This window comes from Babylonia areolata, chromosome 31 (genome assembly GCF_041734735.1).
Source record: "Babylonia areolata isolate BAREFJ2019XMU chromosome 31, ASM4173473v1, whole genome shotgun sequence".
In the NCBI taxonomy this organism is placed as follows: domain Eukaryota; kingdom Metazoa; phylum Mollusca; class Gastropoda; order Neogastropoda; family Buccinidae; genus Babylonia; species Babylonia areolata.
The window spans coordinates 23,799,435-23,811,934 of record NC_134906.1 but is presented as its reverse complement, the minus strand read 5'-3'; the positions used below and the strand labels follow the sequence as shown (position 1 = coordinate 23,811,934).

The 12,500-nt window shown below is 40.5% G+C and overlaps 1 protein-coding gene across 1 annotated transcript in view; it reads left to right on the top strand.

Annotated features, from left to right (window-relative positions):
- The window catches only part of LOC143275735 (whirlin-like), an 88,645-nt gene that overhangs the window by 29,843 nt on the left and 46,302 nt on the right, over positions 1-12,500 (top strand). The window contains exons 8-13 of the mRNA XM_076580010.1: positions 149-259; positions 2,996-3,097; positions 4,238-4,318; positions 6,457-6,610; positions 6,716-7,041; positions 9,706-9,822. Coding sequence (XP_076436125.1) covers positions 149-259; positions 2,996-3,097; positions 4,238-4,318; positions 6,457-6,610; positions 6,716-7,041; positions 9,706-9,822 — 891 coding nt within the window. The remainder of the gene's footprint in view (positions 1-148; positions 260-2,995; positions 3,098-4,237; positions 4,319-6,456; positions 6,611-6,715; positions 7,042-9,705; positions 9,823-12,500) is intronic.

Sequence of the window (12,500 nt, the reverse complement as noted above, 5' to 3'; positions counted from 1 at the left end):
CAGACAGAACGAGGCAGAGAGACAGAGAGAGAGAGAGAGAGAGAGACAGACAAAGACACACACACACACACACACACACACACACACACAGAGTCATTCGTAACTTCAGATACAACTGAGTCTCATACGCAACTGTGTTGTTGAGCAGAGCGGAGCGGGCAGTCGCGTGAACGACACAGACTCTCTTTCCATGGTGTCTGCTGACAGTGCTGACTTCTTCATGGAGGACTTCAACAAACGAACTCTTTTCTCCAGCAAGGTTAGAATGGGAAATGTCTGTGTTGTTGTAGTATTTTTGACTCACTTGTGTAAACAAAGTGAGTCTATGTTTTAACCCGGTGTTGGTTGTCTGTGTGTGTGTGTGTGTGTGTGTGTGTGTGTGTGTGTGTGTGTGTGTCCGTGTGTCTGTGTGTCCGTGGTAAACTTTAACATTGACATTTTCTCTGCAAATACTTTGTCAGCTGACACCAAATTTGGCATAAAAATAGGAAAAATTCAGTTCTTTCCAGTCATCTTGTTTAAAACAATATTGCACCTCTGGGATGGGCACAAAAAAAAAAAGAAAAAAAAGAAGCCTAATTATATGCAAACTGCATTTACTGTTATATTTATATTTTTTGTATTCTCTAAACTTGGCACTTTGACCTCTTATTCTGACACAACAACAAGAGGAGTCATTATTATCATTTTTTTGTTCAAACAGGAACTTCTTTTGCTAAGCATGGAATTTTTATTTATTTTTGCAAACGTTTTGGTGCAGATAGTAAAAAAAAGGGAAATTACTCTGTAATTAATGCTAGGGGACTTAATTTATCACAAGTGAGTCTTGAAGGCCTTGCCTCTTGTTTCTTTTTCTTCTGGTATTGTTGTTGTTGTGATTATATATTATCGTCATCGTAGTGATGACGTGTTTCTATAATTACGTCACTTTCATCCACAAGCATTGAGGAAAGCAAACGCCGAAATATTTGCAGTCGGACAGTGTTGTTTTTTGTTTTCTTAAGTAAGTAAGTAAGTAATCTTACAGTTGCAAGCTTACAGTAAGTAAGTAAGTAAGCTTACAGCAAAATTCAATCAATCAATCAATCTATCAATCAACCAATCAATCACTTTATTGTCTGAGACAGAGTACAGAAATTTGCCTTTAGGCTCGTCGTAAAGAAAATAAACCCTTATTTCAACTTTAAAAACTGAAGACATCCATTCTATGATTTGAATTAAAACACTCACACGAACACGGCGGGAGATGGTTGTGGGTGAGGGTGAGGGACGGAGGGGCGTTGCACCATCAACATCACAGTAGACTTGTTAACAATATATAAGCTTAGACGAAGGTTCGACATACAAATACATGAGTTAATAAGCCTTAGTCATAAAATTAAACTTGGTTATAAATATATATATAACAATGAACCTTTTGAAAAAAATGCACACTCACACAGTCACACACACTCACACACACACATACACACGCGCGCGCGCCAACAGCGAAACGAGGGCTGTATGATTAACGGTTTCTCCATTACAGTACTTACAGCTTAGTCTGTTGTGAAGGACTTTGACCGTCAAACTATTTGTCAGGTCAGGGGCATAGCCCTTGATACTGGTACCATGTAACCCAGTACTACCTGCCGCATGTGAAGTCTCCCAGCGACAGACCAGGCGGAGGAGGAAACCTTTCCCAACGGCTGTGAAGGCGGAAGAGGATGACCAAAGGGCAGGGGGAGCTCTTATCCTTGGCTGGAAGTCCTCATAGGCGACGGAACTCCGAAGAAAAAAAAACCCGCACCTGCCGAGGCCGTTCTACACGTGGCAGTATCTGCACCTGTGGGACGTAGGTGAGAGAGTGGGGAAGGGACTGCACAACTCCTCTTCACTAAAAAAAAAAAAAGTCACCTGTGCTGGTCAGGCAACCAGGGTAATGTCGGAACGACGAGCTAGCCCTTCAACAGAATCGGCCTCTTGTCCCATATGAGGACACACACCGACAGATAAGCCTGCCTGCCTACTCATCCGACGGGAGACTCCATCATGACCGTCAAACTAGGAGGCAGGTTTGCACTGCAGCCTTTGGGCCTAGCTGGTCTGTGAGAACGACCTCAACGCCGACTGTCCTAAAGCCCTCTTGGCCGATAGACCGGGGATTGTAACTTGGGCAAGACACTCTCCACTGAAATCTTCTTCTTCTTCTTCTGCGTTCACTCGTATGCACACGAGTGGGCTTTTACGTGTATGACCGTTTTTACCCCGCCATGTAGGCAGCCATACTCCGTTTTCGGGGGTGTGCATGCTGGGTATGTTCTTGTTTCCATAACCTACCGAACGCTGACATGGATTACAGGATCTTTAACGTGCGTATTTGATCTTCTGCTTGCATATACACACGAAGGGGGTTCAGGCACTAGCAGATCTGTACATATGTTGACCTGGGAGATCGTAAAAATCTCCACCCTTTACCCACCAGGCGCGGTCACCGTGATTCTAACCCGGGACCCTCAGATTGACAGTCCAACGCTTTAACCACTCGGCTATTGCGCCCGTCATCCACTGAAATCAAATTCTAAGCCCAGATAAGTCGGAACAGCAGTTGCCTCCTCTGCTGTTCTGATGGTCATAGTCGGACACGACTGACTATCATACAAACAGTAAGCAACGTACTTTGGCTTCGATAGTAATAACACTGTTGTTTCTGACACTGGGTTCGAGGTTAATAACACTGTTGTTTCTGACACTGGGTTCGAGGTTAATAACACTGTTGTTTCTGACACTGGGTTCGAGGTTAATAACACTGTTGTTTCTGACACTGGGTTCGAGGTTAATAACACTGTTGTTTCTGACACTGGGTTCGAGGTTAATAACACTGTTGTTTCTGACACTGGGTTCGAGGTTAATAACACTGTTGTTTCTGACACTGGGTTCGAGGTTAATAACACTGTTGTTTCTGACACTGGGTTCGATGTTAATAACACTGTTGTTTCTGACACTGGGTTTTCAGATCAAACCGGTGACGAAACCTAAGTTGATGGACACAATTACCACCACCACTACTGCCACCACCACCACCGCCGCTATCTCAGCCACCCCAGCCAGACAAAGGGTGTGTGTGTGTGTGTGTGTGCGTGTGTGTGTGTGTGTGTGTGTGTGTGTGTGTGTGTGTGCGTGCGTGTGTGTGTGTGTGTGTGTGTGTGTGTGCGTGCGTGCGTGCGAATGTGTGCGTGTGTGTGTGTTTGTGTGTGTGTGTGTGTGTGTGTGTGTGTGTGTGTGTGCGAAGGGGTGAGTAGGAGTGTGTGTGTGTAACGGAGAGGTTGGGGGAGTACGAAGGAAATAAGGATGGAAGAAAGAGCAAGGGAGTTGAAGAAAGGGAAGAGAGAATAAGTAGTAGAAGAAGAAGAAGAAGAGAGAGATTCAAGATGAGATGATTTATTCATATAGGCCAAGGCCCTTAATGAAGGGGTATATGAACAGACTACAATGAAAAACAGAGAAAAACAAAAACAAAAACATTATACAACATACATAGAAAACTCAATATAACATAAGTTCAAATGAAAACTAGCCTAGCAACGAAACAGTGTTTTCATGACGTAATAGTTTCTCGAACTTTGAAAGCTTTATATAAATACAAAGCAAGGTTTCTAACAATTTCACAGGATGTTGAGGACATTAACAAGTTCAATTTAAACATATTTGGTTGTCTATAATATTTAGGCTTTATAAATGATTCTCGAATATTCCTCAAAGCTGGACAACAAAGGACAAAGTGCATTTCATTTTCTGTCGAATCTTTGCATAATGGACAAATCAGATCAGTGTCATTACATATGAAGAGAAAGAGAGAGAGAGAGAGAGAGAGAGAGAGAGAGAGAGAGAGAGAGAGAGAGAGAGAGAGAGAGAGAGAGAGAGAGCTCAGAACTCAGAAATGTTTTAAAGTTCATCGGCCTTGGGCCACAATACGATATTAAAGGTCTGGGGTCGGTAAGGGGTTAAAACAAAACTTCGTAACACGCACCCTGAAAATGAGAGAGAGAGAGAGAGAGAGAGAGAGAGAGAGAGAGAGAGAGAGAGAGAGAGAGAGAGAGAGAAGCAGGCAGAGATAATTATACGTTTTATGTGTGTGTTTGTGTGCGCGTGCGTGCATGCAAGCGTGTGTGTGTGTGTGTGTGTGTGTGTGTGTGTGTGTGTATGCGTGCGCGCGCGCGCGTATGTGTGCTTGCGTGCGCGCTCTCCCTTGAAACAGAGTTTTTCAGAACGTGAGAGACCTGAAAGGACTACAAGCTACACAGATCATTGGGATGCAATAGAGGACTACCCTGCTGAGGTATGCTGAAGACTATGATAATGAAGAAGAAGAAGATGATGATGATGATAATAAAAATTAATGATAATAAGAACAATGATAATACCATTAATAATAGTGATAATAATGATTATACTACTGTCACTACTACTACTACAAATACTACTAAATCAATAATTTTCACTCACACACACACACACACACACTTTCACTTACTCGTATGCGTACACAGTAATTCCCCCCCCCTCCCCCTCCTCCCACTCGATTTTTTTCCTTCCCTCGTCTAATATCACTTACAGTGAAAAGACGTTAAACTAAAGAACGAACGAACGAAATACTACTACAACAACTGGTCTTATATTGCGGAACCTCCCCATATAGGTATATAGGTATAACGGGCTCTCGTGTGCACCTCACATGAAACAGTACATGCTGGGTCGTGCATAATAACATTCAACAGCAAAATGAGGACCCAGAAGAGAAGAAAGAATGAACAATACTAAAAATTGGAAAAATGAACGACGGGTGCAATAGCCGAGTGGTTAAAGCGTTGGACTTTCAATCTGAGGGTCCCGGGTTCGAATCACGGTGACGGCGCCTGGTGGGTAAAGGGTGGAGATTTTTCCGATCTCCCAGGTCAACATATGTGCAGACCTGCTTAGTGCCTGAACCCCCTTCGTGTGTATATGCAAGCAGAAGATCAAATACACACGTTAAAGATCCTGTAATCCATGTCAGCATTCGGTGGGTTATGGAAACAAGAATATATCCAGCATGCACACCCCCGAAAGCGAAGTATGGCTGCCTATATGGCGGGGTAAAAACGGTCATATACGTAAAAGCCCACTCGTGTGCATACGAGTGAACGTGGGAGTTGCAGCCCGCGAACGCAGAGGAAGAAGAAGAAGGAAAAATGAACAATTGCAAGAAAAAGCACAAACTATGCCATACACGCACACACAACATGCACATGCGCGTACACAAAGAAAGCACCCACTATTCTTTGTTGTTTTATTTATTCAATTATCTATTTGTGTGTGTGTGTGTGTGTGTGTGTGTGTGTGTGTGTTTCTACAAGGAAACATATGTATAGCTTTGAAGTGTTTGTTTTTTTTTCATTTGAAGAACACCAACCGTTAGGGTAAATTCTATTAAACAATCGTACAATGTATATATTTCAATTACACCTCAATATGTAAACATCATTTGTACCACGATTCTTATAGTCACATTAGTCTTCAAGAGGTGGACAAGAAAAAAAAAAATGTTCATGAAATGTTTCCACCGCCAAAAAATGTACAGACTGACCAAAAAACCAGGGGGTAAATTTAGAAGATTCACTATAAACAAATTGTACAGTGTGTGCAAATTTAAAGTATAACGAGCATATAATTAATACTTTTTGGTTTCCATATGGATATAGACACAGATCAAGTTCTTGATTTGATAATCCTCCTGGGGAAGATGTATATATCTATCTATCTATCTATCTATCTATCTATCTATCTGTATATATATATATATATATATATATATATATATATATATATATAAGTATGTATGTATGTATGTATGTAAATTAGATAAATGCCTACCAAATATTCACTTATTTCAAAATTATATTACATAAAGATACAAAATAGAAGAATATATAATGTAAAATACACAGTTTGAAGACAAAATGGCTTCTATATTTACCTTTGTTTGAAAACGATATATGAGACACGTTTATTAACAGTTAAGCTACTCAAATATGTAAATCTCCATGATGTTTGTGACTGAATTAACAGTGCATTTTTCCAAAATGTTTTGTTGTTGGTTGAAGAAAGTAAGCATTGTGTGATGTTATATGGAAATGATTTACTTTGGGTGGAATGGTGATTTTTTTTTTTTTTTTTTTGGTGGTGTTGGTGGTGTTTTTTTTGAGGATATATTCAAATGACCTGTACACTTGAATTGCAGTACCTATTCTCACAGTTATGTATGTCGTCATGTGTTTCTTCATCCTTGGTATGTTTCATTTATGATGTACTCTTTCTTATCCTATTTTATGTATTGAAGTACTTATATTGAATATAATATATGTGTAATCAAAATTGAAAATGTAAAAAAAAAAAAAAAAAAAAAAAAAAAATCTAAAACAAAACGAAACGCAACAGAACGGACCACCACCACCACCACCACCATCACCACCACCACCACCAGCAGAGCCCAGAACCGAACCTAGAACCCCGTTCCTCACCCAACCAGTGCCCTTCAGACGAGGCCAGACGCCGGTACGAAGACATAAACCTGCAGGCAGCGGCGGCGAAGGCAGAGGAGGAGGAGGAGGAGGAGGAGGAGGAGCAGGAGACGGAGGAGGAAGAGGAGGAGGAGGAGGAGGAGTAGTAGCAGGAGGAAGAGGAGCAGCAGGAGCAGCAGGAGGAGGAGGAGGAGGAGGAGGGGTAGCAACAGGGGGAGGAGGAACAGGAGGAATACGTGGTATTAACAGCAGCAGTCATAGCAGGACCGCTGACGCCAGTTCTCCATATCCTAGTCCCAATGCCAAGCAGATGCCAGTGGTGATGCGCGTCTCTGGAGGGTGGCCTTCTGGCGGCGTCCGTTCTTTGGCGCCAGGCTCCTCCTCCGCCACTGGGAGTCGTGGTTTTGGTGGTGGTGGTGGTGGAGGTGGAGGTGTTGGTGTTGGTGGTGGTGGGAAATCCAGGATGACTTATACCAAGGCCGATGTTCACCCCAGAGGAAAGGTGAGATGATGGTATTGTGTCTGTGTGATGGGTAGGTGAGTGGGTGGGTGAGTGAGTGTGTGTGTGTGTGTTTGTGTGCGCGCGCGTTTTTCTTTTGTTTGTTTGCTTGTTTGTTTGTGTGTGTGTGTGTGTGTGTGTGTGTGTGTGTGTGTGTGTGTGTGCTTGCTCGCTTGCTTCCTTCTCTCTATATGGGTAAATGTGTGCGTGTACAGTTACGCGCTTGAGTGTTTGATGTGTAGTAAAAGATATTTCAAAGATGAAAATGCACACACACACACACACACACGCACACACACACGCACGCACGCACACACACACGCACACACACACACACACTCACACACGCACACACAACCGCGCGCACACACACACACTCTTCTACATTGTAAGTAATAAAAAATGGTATCAGTTTTGTATGATCTGGATTAGAACGCCAGATATGATTGTTCAAAGACAACAATAAACTTCCGTTCTGCATGTACTATTAAAAAAACAAAACAATAATAAAAAACGTGAATTCTGCATGTACTAATTTCAACAATAAACGTCCTTTCTGCATGTACTAATTTCATTGTACACACTGTTCAGTTTCACTGAAAAAATCAGTTTCGGTCATTTTTGGATCCAGTTACTAAAATGACAGGCATGGTTTAAACAGAGGTTGAGGTGTTTTGCATTTTTACTCCTTATGGATTCGTTTTGCAGATGATTTCTCCCCTCGCTTACAACCTGGGTTAAAAAAAAAAACAAGAAGATTTTTTGAGGTTGACTATTTTCATTCAGGTGATTTACCCCCCCCTCCCCCCCGGCCCTTTCTAAGGAAATAGGGTTGTTTTATGCAATTTCCAATTGATGGAATGTGTTTGTAGTTTGCGAATGTTTTGTTGCAGTCAGTCAAGATGGGTAATATATGTAACAGCAGGCGTAACAACGATGACGACAACAACAACCAGGACAGTGTTACTACTACTACTACTACTACTACTACTGCTACTGCTGCTACTACTGCTGCTGCTGCTACTACTGCTACTACCATTATTCATCCTTCTTCTCCTCTGTCTCCTCTTCCTCCTTCTTTTTCTTCCTTTTTCGCTTCGTCAGGTCTCCGCATTCAGCTCTTTCAAGTCTGGTCTTAAAACCCACCCCTTCCCAAAATAGCCTCCCTTCCCTGCCTCTTCCTTGTCTTCAGTTTCTTCTTCAGTTTTAGAGTTATGCATGCGTGTGAATGACTGGTGTGAAAGTGCTTTGATTTGTCTCTGCACAAGATTCAGTGCTATATAAGTATAAATATTATTATTATTATTATTATTATTATTATTATTTTAACATTATAAAATTATTTTATTGCTAGCTGTTGTCGAGTTGTTGTAAACTCTGAATACTCGGCTACCATTGCACAGAATCACTATGATTATCATCAACTGAAGACGAAAAAGAGAAGAAAAAAAAAATCCAAAAAACTACTACTGTTACTACTACTGCTGCTGCTGCTGCTACAACTACTGATAATAATCTTAAGAACAGAGAGAGATAGATTAAAACAACAGATAGATAGATAGACAGACAGAGATAAATAGACAGACATAGATAGATAGATAGACGAACAGACAGATAGATAGATAGACAGACAGACAACATTGATAGATAGATAGATAGATAGATGGACAGACATAGATAGATAGATAGATAGATAGATGGACAGACATAGATAGATAGATAGATAGACAGACAGACAACATTGATAGATAGATAGATAGATAGATAGACAGACAGACATAGATAGATAGATAGATAGATAAGTCAGACAGGACAAGAAAACGGGCGAAAATGAAAAAAAGGTTTCTGATAAAATGTAAGAATATAAAAGACCCCCCCCCCTCCCCCTCCCTTCCCTCCCTCCATACCCACCTCCTGACACCCCCTCCCCCCTCACCCCCCAAAAAAGAAGAAGAAAAAAAAAAAAAGAAAGAAAGAAAGAAGGAAAAAAGGTAGTAAACAAAACAAAGAAACAGACACACACACACACACACACACACACAACCCACAACCCCTCTCAACCCATCGTCCCTTCAACAAATTTCTTTCAAAGACTCATTAGATAGTTGTTTTGTTGTCTTTTTATATCTTTTCTTAAATTTTTTTTTTAATTCAGTTTCAGTCTTTTTTTTCTTCTTCTTCTTCTTTCTTTTTAATATAATATATGCAATTGGTAGCTAAATTCTATGTATACAAATGCAGAATCAACAAAGTAAAACCAACATTACAAATGTTCAAAAAAGACCTCAAACAGGCATATGAAGTTGACAAGTATGCCTTTAACATAACTATGGAATATAACAAGTTTGTGGAAAAATGGGCGCTTTATAACTGTTTGATACAAGATTAAGCTATACAATGCTACCGTGGAACTTTGACATTGAACATATATTGTTTTGCTGTTATAGATTTGTCAGTACTTAGAACTTAATTATATGCTTACCCTATACTTTCTAATGCACAAAACATATAAATTCTGTATCTGTAAACCTTTGCCTGAATAAAAAATGTTGAAAAAAAAAATTAATAAAATTCAGCAAAATTTCATGAATTTCGTACCCGAAGTCACGTGTCACGACAATTTGTCAAACGACCACGTTGGTCGGTGTCTTGTTTGTCTATGTGTAGGGAATCCTGAAGAAATGGCGTAGGAAACTCAAAGACTCCCTTCCGCGCATGCGTGTTCGCTTCTCTAGTCACGTGTTCCAGCATGACATCACTGATCGTGACGACATCACTGATGACGTTGTACCACTTTCTAACTTTTTTTTTCCCCTTCCCCACCACCACCATCACCCCAACCTCATACCGGCCCCAATTTTTGTTTCTTTTCATTTTGTTTTGCTTTGTGTAAAAAAAAACCCCAAGGGTTTTCTGTGCATGACATTGTGGTTGGTTTTAGAAGGGAGGTTGTCTGTTTCCACGGAGAAATGTTTCATCTTCTGTCAAGAATGCTTAGGGAGTGTGGGGGATATTTTAACTCACTCAGTACGGCCAGTCCTCTCTTCTCCTCTACACAGACCCCTCGGATGTCTAGTGGGTGTCTGAATGACCCAACCTTTAGCTTCCGTCGTCAGAATTGTGGTATTCTTTCTCAACGTTCACCTCTTCAGTATAAGACCCTTGCGCTTGCAATATTTTGATGATGGTAACTGGGATGAAACGCTGTTAACGTCGTCTCTTTCGCCGTTCGTATGGAGAGAGTTAGATTAAAGACTTTATAACTGATGAGAAGGCTACTTGTTTCTGAGTGAAACAGAAAGCAATGAATTATTGTTGGCGATCTGATTTGATCAGCAGAGATTGGACAGTGGACAGAAAGAGTATCAGTATCAGTATCAGTATCAGTATCAGTATCAGTATCAGAATCAGAATCAGTATCAGTATCAGTATCAGTAGCTCAAGGAGGCGTCACTGTGTTCGGTCAAATCCATATATGCTACACCACATCTGCTGCCAGGCAGATGCCTGACCAGCAGCGTAATGGCCCAAAGCGCTTAGTCAGGCCTTGAGAAAAAAAAAGAAAAGAAAAAAAGAAAAAAAAGAAAAAAAAATAAAGACAGAAAGAATTATTGTTCAATTATTGTTCATAATTGTTCAGAAAAGAAAAAAAGAAAAAAAAGAAAAAAAAATAAAGACAGAAAGAATTATTGTTCAATTATTGTTCATAATTGTTCGTACAGGTCACATGGTAAATATGTGTGTGGGTGGGCTATTTCTCCGTGGCAACAGAGAACATATAGCATTATTATATTGCATACCTATATGACGTTGATTTGCATTTTAGTCCTTTTCGTTGATATAGGCTTTCCCCGTTTAAGTTTATCTATTTGGTAAGTCTGTATATTAATCTATTGGTTTTTGTTTGAGCCACTTATCTATCTGTGTAGCTACAGCTATGTTTGTTTGTTTTTTGTTGATATACGCACACATTTATTAATGCTTTTTTTTTTTTTTTTGGGTGGGAAGGAGGGGGGGAGGTGAGGGGTGAGTGTGTGTGTGTGTGTGTGTGGGGGGGGGTGGGGGGTGGTGGTGTCTTTTTGCACTTAAAATTGTGTTAATCAGCTGGCAGTCATCGTGTTGATGATTATTTCTTTCTTAAAAGCTTTGCACTGAAAAATTTCGCAACTCCATGACATGTTGTGGGTTCACCAATTTTTCTTTTGCTTTGAAGACATTCGCGCAAATGTATATTGTAGCATTTGTATGTCCACAGTTTGTATTGTATTATATTCTGTTGGAGTGTGTTGTATTGTGGTTAAGCCTCTCGTTTTTATTATTTTTTATTTTATTAAAAAAAAAAAATGTTGTTTTTCTTTTGTTTTTTTGTTTTTTTTTTAAACAACAGATTTATCTATTTCTCTGTGTAAAAACTCTGGAACAGTGTGAGGTCATCAAATGAAGATACTGAACTCACCACTGAATTCTGAATGATTCAGATGATTATTTTGTATTTCTTTTATCACAACAGATTTCTCTGTATGAAATTCGGGCTGCTCTCCCTAGGGAGAGCGCGTCGCTATACTACAGCGCCACCCATTTTTTTGTTGTTGTATTTTTCCTGCGTGCAGTTTTATTTGTTTTTCCTATTGACGTGGATTTTTCTACAGAATTTTGCCAGGAACAACCCTTTTGTTGCCGTGGGTTCTTTTACGTGCGCTAAGTGCATGCTGCTGCACACGGGACCTCGGTTTATCGTCTCATCCGAATGACTAGCGTCCAGACCACCACTCAAGGTGTAGTGGAGGGGGAGAAAATATCGGCGGCTGAGCCGTGATTCGAACCAGCGCGCTCAGATTTTCTCGCTTCCTAGGCGGACGCGTTACCTCTAGGCCATCACCCCATTATATCCTAATCTACTGAATATAGATTGATGTCATTTTGTAGAATATTTTCTGATATCATCCCTATTTCATCGCTGTGGGTTCTTTAGTTAACATGTGCTTTAATCAAATGCATGCAAGCACAGGGATCTCCCTTGGTTGATTTGAGTTGCACAAACCCCCCCGACCAAGGTGTGGAGGTAGGGGAGAAAACTTCTGCTCATGCGTAATTGGATCCTGAGATCTGGGTTATCTCCCTTCCCATAAACGAGCGCCCCTTCCACGGACTATGTACTCGCTTACTCTTCCACCCCCTTGTACTATACTCACAGAATATATCTGCACATGCATGCCCGCTATGAATATTTTGCTTTTAATGTCATTCATATTTTTTTTACAGTACGAATTGATAATAATTCATACATTCATACATATAAATGGACAAGGATCAGATGTTTGTGCTCAGATTATAGGCCTATATATATATATATATAAAGAAAAAAAAGCTTGATCTGATTTTAGAAAAGGTGTTCTTGCAAAGACAGAATTGCTTTGATCTGATCTTGTGAGCTGCCAGTTGTCTCATCAGGAGATGCTCAA